This window comes from Rhinolophus sinicus, chromosome 7 (assembly GCF_057876585.1).
Source record: "Rhinolophus sinicus isolate RSI-liver-muscle chromosome 7, RSI-T2T, whole genome shotgun sequence".
Taxonomy (NCBI): Eukaryota; Metazoa; Chordata; class Mammalia; order Chiroptera; family Rhinolophidae; genus Rhinolophus; species Rhinolophus sinicus.
The window spans coordinates 17641127-17659282 of record NC_142507.1 but is presented as its reverse complement, the minus strand read 5'-3'; the positions used below and the strand labels follow the sequence as shown (position 1 = coordinate 17659282).

The 18156-nt window shown below is 41.2% G+C and overlaps 1 protein-coding gene across 5 annotated transcripts in view; it reads left to right on the top strand.

Moving 5' to 3' along the window:
• Nucleotides 1-18156, top strand: part of CHD7 (chromodomain helicase DNA binding protein 7) — a 212373-nt gene that overhangs the window by 133552 nt on the left and 60665 nt on the right. For all 5 annotated transcript variants that reach the window (XM_074318933.2, XM_019752431.3, XM_019752430.3 and 2 more), the window contains exons 4-6: nucleotides 8900-9041; nucleotides 13986-14123; nucleotides 15160-15225. In XM_074318933.2, the coding sequence (XP_074175034.1) occupies nucleotides 8900-9041; nucleotides 13986-14123; nucleotides 15160-15225 (346 nt within the window). The remainder of the gene's footprint in view (nucleotides 1-8899; nucleotides 9042-13985; nucleotides 14124-15159; nucleotides 15226-18156) is intronic.

The following is an 18156-nucleotide window of genomic DNA, read 5'->3' as shown; positions in this document are numbered from 1 at the left end:
CATGGGAGACGGTGATATAGATCCCACTTTCAACTCGCACTGTCCCCATCAAATGAAAGTTGAGGGGTGAGGAGGCCATGGGCAGCAGTAGCATGTGAAGGGGGATCTTTCTGGAGACACAGTCCTTTGAAGTCTTTCTTCAGGCGAATTTTAGGGTGGAGCACACGTTGTTGCCATGGTACGTGTGGGTGTGAGGTTAGAGTTGGAAGATAAAGAGCAGAAGGAACCATAGGTTGATTTGTAAACAATTATTATTAAAAATGTCTGTATCAAAATGCCTTTTGAAAAGCATGGAGTTCTGTACAAATGCAAAATTTGTTACATGATCTGTACAGGTTTTGGCTGGTTGTCTTCCCTCCGGAGAAAGGCCCCTGTGAGTCACTGGGTGCTAGTGGAAACCACCGCAAGAGCATCAGGCATCTGAAAATGCCAGCCTTCACTTCAGCCACCTTTACATAGAGGTCTATGTGGCTTTAGCTTTCACATGCTAAATAGGGAAATGGAGAGTGTGAATTAAGAAAAAGGGCACTGTTCTCTCTCTCTCTCTCTCTCTCTCTCTCTCTCTCTCTCTCTCTCTCTCTCTCTCTCTCTCTCTCTCTTTTTTAAATGTTGGAAAGACAACACCTTGAACTTGCATTAGAATACTAATTTTGTATGTAGCCCTGATTCCTGCAGGAACAATATAATTTCAGTGGCAGTTCGGCTTCTCCTGTTAGGGTGGGTGGTGATACTTTCTCCGTGTTGGTTGTACCATTTGCTCTAATTCTCCACCTACCTACAGCACCTGATGAAAATGTGCGTGGGCAGGCCATCTCATTTGTTGTATTAACTCCCTGGCTGATCAGAAAAGATAATTAAGAATCTAGGGGGTGCGGTTCTGACTGCCATCCATCACTTGTCCCCCTTCCTGGGTCCTGGGAATGCTGTGCATAAATGAGTGGCACCTTGAAATTCGGCACAAGCAGCCAACTATGTGCCCTCGTGTTGGCCCTGGGAAGAATACACTCTAGCAAAGGGACATTGAGAGGCATTCCGTTCTCATCAGTTTTGTAAGAATGTCTAACTTACTCAGTTCTTTGTGTTGTCTGCAACTGCCCGCCAGTGCCATGCAGCCAAAGGCCCCGTGTTTTTGAAGGTTTCTGTGCTCAGGTAACTGCACTTCTTTTCCGTGTTCCCCCTGGCAGCTCTTACGTCAATCATACAACGCAGTGGCCTTTAGATTTCACAACTCTTGACTGCACGATGAGTCTTTTTTACCTCTACAATATGTTCGATACTAAGAATGGATTTGGCTCTTTCAGGAGAGTTTCCAACTGCACATTCTCTCTCTTTCATTTTTTAAAACATTCTTCTTTAAATAGAATGGTCAGCACTGTAGCTGTCCTCAGGACAGGATCCTAACGTTATTGCAAGGCCCCCGGGGATGGTCCCACCTGAGAGAGGACACTCACCAGGAGCCATTTCCGAGGCCTGAAGGACACCCCAGAGGCCCGGCCAGAGCTGGGCTCCTCAGGAGGTCTCCCGAGGAGGCCAGACCCCTCCGGGCCGTCCCAGGGCGCGGATGTGGGCCCTGTACCCTGACAAGTTCTGGCCCCAGGCCTGGGACCGCCACTTCTCGGCCTGAGCATGGAACCTGTTTCCCCCTCAGTTCCCTCCCCCTTGGGAAGTTTGATCGTGAAAGGTAATGGTGAAGCATGTTGAGTTTGACATACACATTTTTAAATGAAAGTGAATTAGGTTTCTGTATCTTTTCTAACTTTCTTTGCTATTCCTTTCCTGAAAATTTAGCACAGTTAATGTGCTTAGGGAGCACTTGATGCTGTAAGAGCTGCGTAAGGCAACAATTTAGATTACGTTGTTTGTTTTCGAGGTGTTCCATCCTCTAAAGCGACTTTCAGCGAATTTAAAAAACAAAGTATTAGTAATTTGTCACTGAAATCGTGTTTGTTTTTCAGAAATAAAATAGAATTTCCTCCCCTTCTCTCTCTCTCTTTTCTCAACTCCTTTCTCTTTCTCAGCTAGAAGTGTAGCGTGAAGAATTTGTGAGTGGAGTTTAGGAATTGCTGGTGGTAAAAACCTGTTTGGGGTGACACGTGTGGGCCCCAGGCTGGGCAACTCAGAGCGCCCAGAGGCTGTGTTGGGGCAGAGAGGCGTGCAGGGGTCACACACGGCTCTGGTTCCTGTACCCCCATCCCGCCCAGATGCCCTCTGCCAGCTCGCTCCTGTACCCCCATCCCACCCAGATGCCCTCTGCCGACTCTGGCTCCTGAACCCCCATCCCGCCCAGATGCCCTCTGCCAGCTCTGGCTCCTGAACCCCCATCCCACCCAGATGCCCTCTGCCACCTCTGGCTCCTGTACCCCCATCCCGCCCAGATGCCCTCTGCCAGCTCTGGCTCCTGTACCCCCATCCTGCCCAGATGCCCTCTGCCCAGGGCTCCCTTGTGGAGAACCGCACACGTTTGAGCATCTGCTGAAGGCTCCTGGGGCCTTCGCCTGGGGAGCCGAGTGCCTTTGTGTGGTGTTGACCTTTGGATTTATTATCTGTCATGCAGTTTGTTTTGTCTCTTTCTTCATTAATTTGTCATCTGCATTTTATTGTATTCACGTTTAGCTGTTAGATACATTTTAGTCTTAGGACTTTATTTAAAATTTTTGTTTTGTTGGGCTAACTTTACCTTCTGATGTATCATGTTTCATTGTTGCCTTAATTGATCCTTTTAAACTTTTAGTACTTTACCTTGTCTCTTTTTTAGTTTGCCTCTTTATCTTTTAATTTTCTTCTTCATTGTTTAAAAATTTAGAGGAGACTCTTATACGCCTACACCGAGAGGGTTGGTGATTTTCTGTCTACAGCACTGAGCCCTTGACCTTGACTGTGACAGCTTATTACGTATTTCATTACAGCAGCTTAGTAGAATTGCAGTATGAACAAACAGCCCATGCCATGAGCCTCTCTCTTGCTTATCCTTTAGGTTCAGTTTTTTTTTTTAATTAAAAAGCCCTTTGCGAATACAAAACATAAGGCTATATGTTTCTGCTTCTAAAAGATTATAGTGTGACATTTTCACTTGAGTCCCTGAAAGCAAATCTGATTCATGTTAATGACCCAAGCCTCAAGAGTTGATTTTCCCCGATGTGATGAGACTCTCCACTGACTTGTCCCATCTGAAGGGTCTGGTGGACTAAGAACTCCCACCGTCCACACGTCTTCATTAACTGACCACATTCTTCTCATCACATTTGTTCCCATAATAGGGTCCCTTTCGAACTCTCTTTCGAGGCCTTAGATCCTCAGGCTCAGTGTTTACCTGTCTTCTGTTTTGCACTAAATCAGGGCAGCTAGCTAGCTGGCTTTCTAGTAAGTTCTGTCCTTTTGCATAAAGCCTTCTTTAAAAAGCCTGCCCTCTTTCTCACCCCACAGAATTAGTTACTGTCTATGTGCTCTGTCTTGGTTCGGGTGAGCTCACCCAGCCCCTCTTCAGGTGATGCTGCGTGGCCCACCGTGGTAGACACCTGCCGCCATGAGCTGACCGACTCCTTCCTTACGGTAGATGTCGTATAGTGTCCGTCCACCTGACAGGTTCTCTTCTCTGAACATAGAGTTTGTGTTCTAGTGCCTTTTCTCATTGAATTCTCATCACCCTGGTGTGTGCTTTGATCACATTGGGGGCAGTTGCAGAATTTAGAGCTTGATGTGGCAGAGGCGACCTACGTGTCACTTAGCTTGGACCCCGAGCACATCCAGCTGCCCACCAGTGTGCCCCCACTCATGATGCAATGCGAGGAAAAAGCTGGGAAAGGGACAGTGGCCTTTCAAACCACCAGCACCATCCCCAGAAAAATGTGCTCCCTCCAGGATCGATCACAAGGGCTGTCAGCTCGCTTCAGGAGTGGGGGGCTCTGTCTCGGTTGCACCAATAATGACGGGCGATAAGGATCAGGAAGTGAAAGGTCTTGTGCGGACGGAGGGGAAGTACATAAATACACTGGTTTTGAAAAATTGTGAAGGTTCGTTCTATTCGGGGAGTACGTCAGCCCCGTTTTACTGAACGTCACAGGTGTTTAATCATAAAGATAGAATCTGTGTGTGGGGTTCTTAAATGAGTTAATGAGAAAAGCACTTTAGAGTAGTGCCTGGCAAATAGTAGGGGCTGTGTGTGTGTGTTGTTGTTACCCCTGTAACTTGCACTGTTTAGTTAAACCCATCGGCTAACATTTTTAGTAACCTACCTGCTCGGGCACGAGAAACACAAAGAAAAAGAAGACAGTTTCTCCTCTTTTTGAGCTTCCAGGATAGTTGGAGAAAGAGACACACACACACTGCTTTGGTTTTAATGCACTGTGGTAACGTTCCCACCAAGTTTTGTGCCTTTTAAATATCCCTTGTGTGGGGTATTCATGAGGCCTTCGGTGGAGTGGGCTCTTACTGATCCAGACTGTGGTGGCCAGAAAATGCTGGTCTGAGTGAGTGATGTCCACGCTGAGTGTGGCAGCTGAGTAGACTGGGGGGAAAGTGGAGGCAGGCGAGAGAAGTGTACGCCTTAAGGAGAGTTAGTTCTGCGCGTCTGCAGCATGAAGTGCACGGGACTTGGGAAAAGTAGGAAAATAAGATCAATGCTGCCAACTGCAGACACTGCAGAGAGCCTGTGGCGATGCTGAGGAGCTTCTGCTTCGATGTGTATGGGAGTCGGCTGACGCAGGGCGAGCCAGGGAGGCTCGCTTCTCAGCTGGGCAGTCTGGTGCCACGTGGAGGCGGGTGGGTGGGTTCCATGTCACTGAGCTAGGAAGTGTGGGAGGCAGAGCAGGCTGTGGAGAGGAGCGAGGGCTGACAGGATTTCTCTATCGCTGAGGCCCTTCGGATCCAGAATTAGAAAGCGTTCCCCACTCTGCTGTCATGCTCACGCGTGGGTCGCACTGGCCGGTGAGCAGCCCTCATGCAGCTGTGGGAGGCTCTGTGTCTGCGCCAGGCAGCTCTGTGGCCTCATCCTCAATGCCGTCCTGTTGGTTTAAGGGATGTTCTTTTTCAATAACGTGCTCTTCTGCCCAACTGGAAAAACTGCCCTCTTTGTGCATTCCAGCTTCCCAAATTATAATTTGGAAGAGGAATGTCTATGTGGCTATGTTTTGGCTCTGACGTTGTAAAGACTAGATTTAAATAATGACTGTGCATGTTGGAGTATGTGTCCTTTCTCCAGGAGTCTGATAGTGGGTTACTGCCCACGGGTTATGCGGGTGACGGGGCAGGAAGGAGGCAGCTGTACTAGTCAAGGTGGGAAGTCATAACGTTTCTGAACTAAAACAGTGGTCGTGGGCACGGTGAGGAGTGGCCCTTAGGATTACCTGCCCGTTTGTGCTTTTGGCTGGTGCTGAGGAATGTTGATAAAGGACTTTCCTTTTATTCCTGTTGTGTCGGTGACGTAACCATGATGAAGTGGGGTCCTGTCTGTGAGTCTCTGCAATTGATTCGGCCCAAGTGAGCCTGAGCCACAGCCAGAGAATACGAGGTGTGATCAAAAGATATGGTGAATGCTTAAGTAAAAATAATTATTACAGTAAAAGACTCATTAATCCCCCTCACTTTGAACACACGTGTCCCATCGTTCTTGCCACTTTCTGAAGCAGTTCTGGAAGTCCCCTTTCGTGAGTGTCTTTACTTCATCCTCTATCACGACAATGCTCCATGTCCCATCACTTCCGGTGTATGGCAATTTCTGTCAAATAAAAACATTACGATGTGTCCTCATCCACCTTATTCACTGGATCTGGCACCATGCGACTTCTGGCTCTTCCCCAACGTCAAAATGATTCAGGACATTGAGGCAGCCGTGACAGCGCAACTAAAGACACTCACGAATCAGAAATTCCAGAACTGCTTCAGAAAGTGGCAAGAATAATGGGATAAGTGTGCTAGAAGCGAGGGGGGGAGTATTTTGAGAGGGATTAACGTCAATGGGTCTTTGACAGTAATCAATTTTTTTTATTTGAACATTCACTGTATTTTTCAGTCACACCTTGTACGTTTCCAAACTTCCCAGAATATGTTCCCAGCTGCTTTTCTTCCAGATGTGTGTGATGTTGGCCATTTGTGCCAGGCACTGCCAAGGTTTTCAGCCATTATCTATCTCATTTAAACCTCTTAACGAATCTGGGAGGAGGATATAATTACTAACCTCGTTTTATAGATGAAGAAACTGAGACTCAGGGAAATTAAGTGCTTATCCAGGGTCACAGGTTGTAAGTGACAGAGCTGGAACGTGAACTAAGGTCCGTCTAACTCAAGTCAGGGGTATTAACAACCACTCTGCATGCCCCTCATTTGTTAAAAGAAAAATTCTAACTTTGGCTCTTTTGGAGGCAAAACAGTTTTTATATAACATGTAGTTGAAAATCCAAATTAGCTAATTGCTAAATAGTATCAAAGTGTTTTGTGGTTTCCATTTAATTTAAATAACTCCATTTTGTCCTTGGAGGTAGTAATGTCTCTGAGGGAACACTGAAGGTTTTGTAACATTTTTGACGTAGCCAGTTTTTGATCTGTGTGTTGGTGTCCTGAGAAGATTGTGGTGTGGAAATGCTTCTCTGTGTCTGGGCGGCATTGACAGTGCCGGGTCTAATGAGTTTGGAAACCTGTCAGTAATCAGATCAGGGATGAGTGCTTCCCTTGGCTACAGGCTTTTTGTCTGAGCATCTGGAGAGGTCCTGTCCAACTTTTAGCAGTCTTGGAGGTTCCACACAGTTCATTCTTGGGAAGGGCAGATGGAAAACCATTAGCACTTCTCTCCTTCAGTAAATTGACATTTCATCAAACCTGGGCTCTGGTGGGCTTCAAGACGGTGAGCCCTTTACTCCTACAGGACGGTTCGCACAGGGTGCACTAACCCCACTAAATCAAATTGTGTACTTCGCCCTGGTGCAGAGAGGTCACCGTGAAAAGCACTAGTTGCCAACTTACTGTACCTGGCAGTGGTCCAATTCTGTGACAGGCCTACCTCTGATTTAAACAAATTTGAGAAATATGTAAAGTTTTGGAAGCAGTTTTGCACTGATTTGATAAAAGAAACCACAAAACACTGCAGCGCAGGTGTTGAGAATGTTTGAAAGCTGATTGAGGGAAGCAGATGGCTTTAGTCAGTGGCATCCAGCCAAAAGAGCAGGTGCTGGTCATGTGACCGCTGGTTACCAGGGTAATCTGATTGCTCTTGGCGTGCAGATGAAAGGGAAGGGGCCCAGCGTTCAGCTGTAGTATTGTATAATTTGTGGCAGTTAGAGCGGAAATAAATGCTGGAAATGGAGCCTCATAGTGGGGGAGACTTCTGTCCATGTGTAGCGTAAACACTAGGACAGTTGGATGAGGAGCTGTTGTATGGATTTTTTTTTTTTTTAATTTAAAAAATATTATTCTTTCATGGATCTTTTGGGGACTTCAAGTTTTTAGGACACTGCTTTTTCTTTTCTTTTCTTTTCTTTTTTTTTCTTTTCTTTTCTTTTTTTTTTTTAAATAAAAAGAGCTCCTGAAACCTAACTGCCATTTGCTATACTCTTGACTTGTAAGTTATGTGGCTATTGACTATACTAAAATGTTAATGAAACAAAATAAAAATAAGCTCTGAGTATTTAAAAATAAGTAGTGAAAAATTACCAAAGATTTTATTTATTACAAAAATACATTTTAGGTGTGTGATGGATACTTAATTATATTAACAAAACTTTTGGAATATTTTCTGTGACATGTGCTTTACTTAAATAAAAGGGTATAGATGTTTTGGCCTCTTGTAGTAGCTGAGGCTGAAAAAAAACGCAGTTTAATGCCTTCTATCAGCATACTTAGCTAGGAATTTACAAACTTCAATAAATAAACTTTTGAAAGTATTTTGAAATTTTTTCTTTAGTTTTCAAATTTTATTAGAATTTTAGGCTCTCTAGAAATAGTAAATATAATCATTACTGAGGTTGGATTATTTTAAATGTTGGATAACAAATGATAATTGATATTAGAAAACCTTGGGGCCGGTTTTAAAATTGAAATGGAAGGTAGTAACACTAAGTGCGCATACTAAAAGAATTCCAGGTAAACATTCTAAAGATGACGGTAAGCTTAAAAATTTTTTTTTGTAGAGTTCATGTCTTTTGACTTATGTAATATTCAAATCTTAACTTTTGACAAAAACATACTGTGGAACACGTACTTTAATTATTGGGCTCACTTTGCTAGATTTTTTTTTTTTTTTTTTTTTTTTTAATTCAGAGACCTAGCTTTTGGAAAAAAAGGCTATTGTGACTACTTCACGAAATTCCTAGCACAAAAATAAAGCTTACGTTATGTTAGGAACACAGCACTAATTAAAATTCTGTACAAAAGGAATTTTCTATATTTATATTTTTAAAAACTGTAAATTGGATAAAAATGAGGCTGAATGATATAAAAGAGGACACTAATAGTGCTGGTCAAGAAAAGACAAATGGGAGTGTTTATAACTATCTGCAAAAGATGCACAGAAATTATCATTATATTCTAGTTTTTCTTGACAGTTTTAAAAACATATTCTGCACCTTAAAAACTTGATAGCAAAACTACTTAATCTGATGTTTCATTATGGCTTGGTGTATTGGCAGGAATTTTTGCATTGTCTAGATGCACAAATGTACTCTGTCTGGTATTAGGAGTTTTTGCATTTAATTTCTTTTTAATTAGGTCAGGTATTTGCTGAAGGTCATCAATTGGGGTTTTGCCATAAAAACTGAATTGAGAGTACCATTTAACTATAAATGGCCAACATGCAGTGATTTGTCAATTGTCATTGATACTTCGGGGATATTAATGTGGGAAATATAAAGCATGGGGCATGTGGAAAACCTCATTAAAAAGTGAACACTAAGTGATCCACTTTGAATTCTAGTAATAAGAAACCTGATTCAGAAGCAAGTGCTTTGAAGAAAAAGGTCAACAAGGGAAAAACAGAAGGTTCTGAAAATTCAGACTTAGACAAAACGCCCCCACCATCTCCTCCTCCTGAAGAAGATGAGGACCCAGGTGTTCAGGTAATACCATTATTCTAATCCCGAGCCTTGGTTACTTAGCATCCGTAACTTTAGCTGCATGTCAAGTACACTAGACCTCCCCTGTCTTTGTTATAGAGCTGCTTTAAAGATGGCTTTATTGTTGTCTGGAACATTATATCCATAGTGATGAGAGCTGGGGCGGTGGGGGGTGCAACGTGAAATTAAACTCCTGACTTTTTGCTTTTGCCATCTTTGATTCCGGGATAAGTAAAACTGCAAGTCTTCATTTATTTCTATAAATGTATCTTTTGATGTTTATGTAAATATTAGTGTTAACATTGTTAATAATGTTGGTTCATTTAAAGCTTCATTCACGTATCTAGTTGTCTCTGAAGTTTGGTTGCTTTGTCAGTTCTTTTATTTTGCCAAAGGGAAAAAATCAAGGTGTAATCCATAGCTTGTCTTAAGGTTTCTGATATCCCGTGGTCAGAGCTGAGATATATTCGTGTAATACCAAAGTTTCTGTAAACATGTTAGTGACTTTCTGGATAGCAATGCTGCAGAATTTTTCAGTGTTCCATTCTCCTGACTTCTGGAGAATTTCATAGGAATCAGTTGAAAAACTAGCCCTGCAATAAACATGAGGCATTTAGGCTCTTGTGTGTACAGCGCACTGCCTTCCCTGATTGGACTGTAAGGTAAGCGACCCTTACACGTGACCATTAAAAATTATTTCCTTGTTATGTTCCCTGGAAGCATGCCAGCAGGGTCCACTGGGATGGCTGGGAATGGAACCTCTGTGAGTGACATGTAAGTTATCAAGGAGCAGTCACTGAGGAGTCCTGCTGCAATAGGAAGCCAGCCCCTCGAAGCTTGCTTGACTCTTCATAAGCGTTCAGTGCGCTAAGTACTTTCTGCCTACATGTCTACCAATTAACTGAAAAGTTGGAAACAAAATATTTGCTGTATACAGCTCTATTCGAATGAATTTCAGATAGTTTTGTTTTTAGTACAACTCCTGAATATCTGTACCTTCCCAGAGTGGCCCAATCTAAGAGGACCTGGAGGGGGCGGTGGGGGAGAATATGAATGAATGTGTTTTCATTGGCTTTGATTCTATAACTAATATAACAATACCTTTGGCAGTTGGGGTTAATTTTGTAATTTACTTTGATTTTACATGGCAGTGAAAAGATATTGGGCAGGTAAGTAGATACCTTTTTTTTTTTAATTGCTTAGGGAGTTTTAAACTAAAGTATTTGAATGATTTTGAATTTCGGTTTAATGCTCGATGATGTTTTTTTCCTGGATTGTGTTTGCTTAAACTAGGATCTTTATGATAATAGTATTTGGACAATGTTAAGAGGATTTATTCACACAAGTCAAGAAAATTCTGTTCTTTTACAAATATCGCTGTTGATTTTTAAAAGTATTTGTTTTAATAACAAATTCAAATGGACTTTATGAAATACTGTTTTGGGTGTTTTTGTCCCTTCTGCATTTAGTTACAGAAAAATGTGAATCAAATGAACATTGGTGCATCCTTTGTAATTGGCTAATGCTTAACTGTTTTGTGTTCAATAGCTACTACAGACAGCTACACAAGTAGATCTGATGTGGAAGGCGGGCCTTGTTGGTGTCTCTGACACAGGAAGTGATACTGACTGCTGTTTATTGTGTTTCTTCCTTTAGCACATACATAAAAGGCTTAGAGTTAAAGTTCTTTAGTTTTGTGATTGATTTGTTTAAAGTTTAATAATGCCATATACTTTTAATGAACTCAAAATTGTGTCACGAAGTACTACAACAGTGAGACCGTGGAAACATTTAAATCTTCACTTCAGTTACTTGAAAGTTACTTTTAGGGCAGCCCGGTTGGCCCAGTTGGTTAGAGTGCGGTGCTCTTAACACAAGGTTGCCGGTTCGATCCCCACATGGGCCACTGTGAGCTGCGCCCTCTACAACTAGACTGAAACAAGTACTTGACTTGGAGCTGATGGGTCCTGGAAAAACACACCTAAATAAATAAAAGTTAAAAAAAAAAAAGGCTACCTTTAGCTATAAGTAACTTTTCTAAAGCAATCCAAGTTGAACAGGTTGACCTGTGATTTTAGCATCAGTTCAAAAGCTTTGAGTTATGGTAGTTCTTACGTTTCATTTTTATTCTTTCAAATAATAATGGTTTAACAGACCATAACAGAAGCATATGATGTAATAAATTTATTTTAGATTGGGATACTGTAAAAGGAACCTTGATACCCAAAATAAATGAACTCAATTATTATTTAGAAGGTAGAGAGAAGCCATATAACACTTAGAGATTTCAGAAATTTGAATTCTAATTGTATTTTGGTTTTTTTACTCTTATTAAGTGACCTCATATGCGTTACTAACTAACCCCATCACTGTTGCATAGATTTATAACACAAGGTTGATACGAAGAGAAACTTAACATTTTAAAAGTTATATCCACCAATACAGAAATGTGTTAAAAAAGAAAAGCCTCGTGTTTTATTATACTGGAGCATTTCTTTAACATCAGAGTGGGACTTAATGTAAAGTGGATTTATCTTAGACTTATACATGGGTATTTAGTTACTTATGCTGGGAGAATACTGTGGCCCCAACCATGGAGACCTGATAAAACATCACAGATGTGTCATCAGTAACACATTACTCCTTACGGTAATGACATAAAGATGAAAATCTAGCTCAATCATTTCAATTTAGTTAAATGGATATATCAAGTGAAATACAAATATGCTAAATTTCACAATATTAAGGTATGGTTCCTGATAATAGCCTTTTCTACCTTAAAGGAATTGACAGTTGAGAAGTGAAGGATGGTAAAGAGCAGGAGTTATTCTAGGTCAGCTTTGGGAAGAGAAAAGGGAAGCTGTGCAAGGAGCTGGGCCTTGTCTCCTCCTTGCTTTCTGATTTTTCTTTGGAAAGGTGGAGTTAGTTATGATGACTTTAACCCCCCTCATTGCATCTGGCATTACTGTGTACTGTGCACTATTCTAAATGCTGGAAACGCTTTCCCTCGTGATCTTTATAGTCTCCTCATGAGGTGGTGACTGTCATTAGCCCCATCCTGCAGACCAGGAAACTGAGGTTCACAACATAGTGCAGCTCAGGCCACAGTAAGAGTCCAGGCTCAGTTAAGCATAGACACTCAGCTCCAGCGCCCGCAAGGTAAATCTGCCCGGGGTGATGTGCGGAAGGATTGCAAATGGCAGGATCCCGCTGGCTTCTGCCCCATCTTGACCTGGAATTGGTTGTTCTGGACAAGGCTGAAGACGGATGTCAGAGGAGCAACCAGAGGAGCTCAGTCTTGAACAACCCAGCTGGTGGTCGTATTACACTGAGTTTGTGTTGCGAGAGCTGCCTCACACCCGTTTGGGAGCAGAGAGCAGAGACTTAGTACAAATCAGCCATGCTGACTGAGACAGGTGCAGGGTTTGTGGCCCTCACACAAGCCCCTTATGCGCCGTGCCCATCCCTCCGTGGGTCCACGTGGTGAGGATGCGCCTGTCCCTGCCAGCCTTCTCCACCTGTACCATCTCCAGGCTCTTTAAGTTTGATTTCATAATTCTTAGAAAAAAGTTCATCCAAGTGTTAAACTTTCCTCATTATTCTTTTTATTTCTTCTGTGTGCTTTGTGAACTCATCTATAGGCTGTAATCTCGCATTTGGCAGCGATTTAAAACACGTCATTTTAGAGTGATCTTAGATTTTATCACAAACACATTAATGAAAAAGTTATTTCCCCCCCATTGTTAGTTAAACGACAAAACTAATTCTTTATTGGGAAGGTCAAACAACATACTTACTTTGAACAAAACGTGCCCAGCCCCTTTCTGCTCCATTCACCCCGCTCCCTAGAACACCTAGCAGCAATTTGCTGTGCGTCTTCTCATATGTTTTTCTGTTACTGAAAACATGCACATTGTACGTTCATATTTTAGCAAATACTCATCGAGTTATAAAGTAAACGTGACATACAGTGTCTGTCTTGAGGAGCTTCCACATTGATGATCCAGATAACAGGGTTTTTTGTTATCTTAAATAGAATTGCCAGCTATTTATTATTATGACTTGCTTTTTTTTTAATTCCACAATTTATCTCGCAGACATTCTGAAGATACATCATGTGATGTATGCAGAAGTGTAATTGATGGGTCTCAAGGTGGGCGTGGTTTGCGTTTTGATAGACATGACCACACTGCCCTGCAAACGTGTGTGTACTGGGTTCTAGTGTCACCATTGGGGTGGAGAGGACCCATTTTGCCAGTAATCCTAATACTAGCCATTATCAATCTTACATTTTAATCAGCGTGGTAAAAAATTTTTTAAAGTGAAATTACTTTTCATGGTCATTCATAATAGGTGCTGATGGTCAGTCCTTCATCTCAGAAATTTTCAGACTTTCTTTTAGGACCAAGATTAAAATGCAAACCTATTTAAATAGCCCTCTGAAATAGAATAATATTATAATAGTATTCATATAGAACTCCAGAATTGGAAAATAACACAGATTGTCTTCCAATGCCTTCACTTTTTTGGGCTTTTTTATGACGGGTAAAATTTGAAATGTGCAAAAGCAGAGAGAAGATCATAATGAAGACCTGGATTCCCATCACCCAGCTCCGGTATTTCCTTCACATTTGAGTAACACTGGTTACTCAAGGAACAAGACTTGTCGTCATTTCTCTCTCCCAGTTGAAGGTCTGATAGCTGGGATAGCTGGGAGTGGTAGAGCTGCAGCCACGCTGGGCAGCTGACTTCACAACCCCCTCCCCCCCTGCCCCCCCGTTTCCATTGTAGCCGTTGCCACTGTGATCTCTTATATGAATTACAGGGTTAAAGTTACCAGCTTTTCTTTACAATTAATTTTTGAAACTATCCACCTCACCATTCTGAGAAGTTACAAAGCGCATCAGTGATTGCTTTTTAAACTCCCTTTGTTGGTTTGTGTTTTAGAAGAGACGGTCCAGCAGGCAGGTGAAAAGGAAGCGATACACTGAAGACCTGGAGTTCAAGATTTCTGATGAGGAGGCAGATGGTGCAGATGCTGCTGGGAGAGATTCCCCCTCCAACACCTCGCAGTCAGAGCAGCAGGTGAGAGTCCGGATTTGGGGGCTTCACGCACGCGTTTGGAAGGATCGACTGGGAATTTTGTAGCTGGCACCCGAAAAGTTCAGCTGAAGCATTGGAGTCGAGCCGGGGGACATGTGTCTCATGTTGGCTGACACGCTATGGGAAATGTAGTGTTTAGTGGTATCTCTTTAAAAACCCCTGTTCGCTGAAATGTATTTTTATACATTGATATGTCATAATTTTGGAGAATTAATGATCTGCCTTGAGGAAGAGTCAGAGCTGGCATGCAAGGAGGCTGGGTTTACCTCTGAGAATTCAGTGCTGTAGCTTCTGGGACTTGAATAAACCACTCATGCTTGTCTCCTGCTGTCAGGCACCCGAAAAACCCCTTTATGAAATTACTGCCTTGTAGCACCCAGCAGGGCATACTTTCTTCTCTGTACAATGTAAATGATGGATAAAGTAGTTTGTGTAAAATAATGGGTAGTAATGTAAGGTTGGTTATTGTAAAGATCTTTTAAAAGAAAAAACAAATAATGCCTCCCCCCTCCCTTTTTTTTTTTTTAACCATTACTGCACTTTAGTTAACAAACTGGTAGCCCATTGAAAAGGATATTAATGTAGTTCTGTTTTTTATTTGGTAATCTGTGCTATGGTAGATTGTTATGTAACGTTTTATGTGACCTCCAAAGATAAAAGCTACCTCCAATCACAGAATGATGAGTATATTTGCCCCATGGGTTTAGATGAGGAAAAGTTACATTTTTGACTGCTCTCATGCAGAGATGATTTTCTCTTGGCAGCTGGACTTTCTGAAAGCTCTCTGGCTTTAGGGGTCCATGCTAGTCCAGGTAATTAAACCGCATAATCATGGCGTCATAAACACAGATCTTCCTTTTGCCTTTGTGCAGAGTGGGATTTTTCTTTTCAATCATGTTTCCCACTGGTGACTTTGTGCCCAGTCTTTTAAAGGGTATAGAGGGAATGATTTCTTGCTTTTATGGCTTAGAATGAAATGCTTTCCATTTGGATGGATTCATTCTATTTTACTTTTTAGGAATCTGTTGATGCAGAAGGTCCCGTGGTAGAAAAAATCATGAGTAGTCGTTCAGTGAAAAAACAGGTAAGTGCCATTTGGAGTGATCAAAACCTATGGTGTATGTGTGACTCTTAAATTATTTTTTGCTTTATAATTTCTTTTAAAATTTTACTCTTGGAAAATAAAACTTCTGGTGATATTTCTAATGCTATCTGATGTATTAGCCCAACGTACATCTTTGGGATATTCAGCCTCAAATGAGATTAAAATATATCAGACAATCAGTGCTTTATTATACCATTTAGAGTAAGCAAGAAACTCAAAACTCAAAGAAATGTATAGGACTTGCAGGGTTATAGGCTGCCTTTTTCATAAATATCATTCCTAAAAATCATAAACATGAATTTGCACCTCGTTACCCTTAGGAAAGTTCCCTGCCCTTCCTTTACACCATCCCCACCCCCAGAAGTTTATCATTTTAGTGAGTAGGTGTTTTCTCATACTTTTTATAATATTTTTTTCATAAGTAATTAAAATATTTATTGTCAGTGTAATGGTGAAATATGGAACTATTTTTAGTGTAATTCTATTTTCAGTGTAATGACACTGAGCTGTTTTCAGTGTAATTTTGATTTATTCTTCAAAATAATTATAAAATTCATGTTGGTCTGCAAAGGTGAGCTCTCAGAACCTGTCATTAGTCTGCTAATTTCATCTTTGAGGGACACATATATTCTGTGACGAAGAATTCCAGTTACACTGTACTTTTTTTTAATTGACGGAGAGTCCCAGTTTCATCCCAACCATCTCCCTTCTTGCCTGGTTTGAGAAATGCTTTATTTTGTTTGAAGAATTACGTAGACGTCCAGGTGCATTTACACATTCCAGCACAGTTTTCGGTTTCTCTAGAAAGTGGTCTCCTTTAGATATAGGTGTCAGTCTTTCAGCTTGAATCCTTGTCAAACGCACAGTTCTTTCCTTTTATTTGCTTTCAAGGTGGGTGGAAGGACAACCTCATTATTTTGCCATGTGAAATAGGTTTATTTTTTTCTTAAGTAAAATATATACAAAGCGTAACTTCCCATTGAGAAAGACAAGGAATAAAGGAATTATGGGACTTAAAGTGAGATCCCAGGCTTATCAAATAGGAAACCGTCACTGTTCAAATACTGCTATCTAGATAGAGATCCTTGAAAATGATACTGCACCAGCAGTAAATGTCATTTTACCTTTATTGCAAGACTGTTTGCTTTCCTATTCTTCACAATGAGTTGTAGGGGGTATGGGGGGTATATAGAGTGGCTATCTGGTGACTCCTTGAACATGAGAATTTCCTCTCTGATGAGTTAAATGATAAAATCTCAACCAAATTTCCCACCTGTTCAAGCAGAAATGAGTACTATTTAACTCATTAGAAAGGTTGCATTTTTGTCTTAGTGACTCTAGAACTGTTAATTTGTGAATTGTAGATATATGATAAAATTTAAATACTTGACATGCTTTAAAGAATGATCCCCTTCACTGAATTGAAGTGACTTGTTTGAGTAAATAGCGTGTTGGATGGGATATATTAATTTTCATTCATTTGACAGTGCTTCAGCTGGCACACTCAACAGGTTTGGGGGTTGCAAATTAGTAACTCTGTTATTCGGAGCTCCTTAGACTGTGCATTATGTAGGACACTGCTTTTTCCTTCTGTTTTGCCCACTTTAGGGCTTTCCTCCCCTTTTTTAGTATCCACAGTTTAGGAATAGGTGTTACCATTTATAGATGACTACGTTTATCTTATAGGAGATTAAAAATCACTATAATTGTACATGAGGGTGGAGTATTTGTTGAGTTGGTGAATTTTAGGATGGAGAAAATTAATGGAAACATTTCTCTGGAAGGGAAGAGATGCCTTGAGGTTTGATTTTAAAGTAAGGAAGAGAGATGGAGCTCATTGACTTGGTTGTAGATTACTGGTATCTCATAAAGGACAATTAAAAAAAGCATTAGATAGTTGTATACGTTAGCTATTAACTTTTAAAATTTTAGCTAATGTTCTCAAAATAGTTACTTTAGTTATCATTTTTAATAACATTGGAGGGAAAGTATGGCAAATAGAAACAAAAGGAAATTTGAGATTTTCCTGTGGATTCCAGCTATGCCTGCTGGTCTGTTTCCTGTTACCATGAATAATTGAAGAAGTGGCTGTGAGAAGGTGCCTTTATCTCCCCCTGGCAGCATTATAGCACTGGCTATAAGCTCTCAGAGCCAATCCTACACGGTGCTGACACATAGTAGAGACTCAGTTAATAGTTTTCAGAGTCCATTGACCTTATCACTGTTGCCCGAGAAGGGTGATCCATTATGGTGGAGTCCTGCAAACTCACAGAGCTCACCTGGACGAGCCTTTTAATTCAGCGCCTCATGTGAAATAGGGAAATGGGGATGGTTCAGGCGTTTATGCTGCTCTACGCCCAAATAAGTGTGCGTGAGACCCACTGGAAGGGATGTAGTTCATACTTGGATTTGAATTTTGGGGTAGATTTAAGAATGGACTTTGGGATGGTATAGAGGTTAATTCTTTTGTTTCCCACATTGAGTCATCATACAGCCCTTTCTGCGTTGAGCCATCTGTCTTGGTGAACAATTCAAATCCTTTTTGCATCAGAAGGTCAACATTGTTTGACAAGTGTATTCTAATTATATTTCTTAATTCTGTATTTAAAAAAGATAATTACATTTATTTTCTTTTTAAGTTCCAAGGTGTTGGTTTTAATCCTCTTTAGCTGAACTCAGTAACAAAAAGGATACAGTGTAAGGAAAGCAGAACTCTTCATCCCATCGTCCTTATTTTCTCCCTGAGTGAGCTATGATTTGGTGTCTCTGGTAGAGTATGTAGTAGGTGGGGCCAGAAGTAGGAGGGGCTTGTGCCTTTGTCTTATGATACTTTATTAAGGTGCTTTCTTATTCTTGTGTGCATTAGCAGAATTTCCCTTTTGATGCTACAGTTGAGCTTTGTTTCTCCAG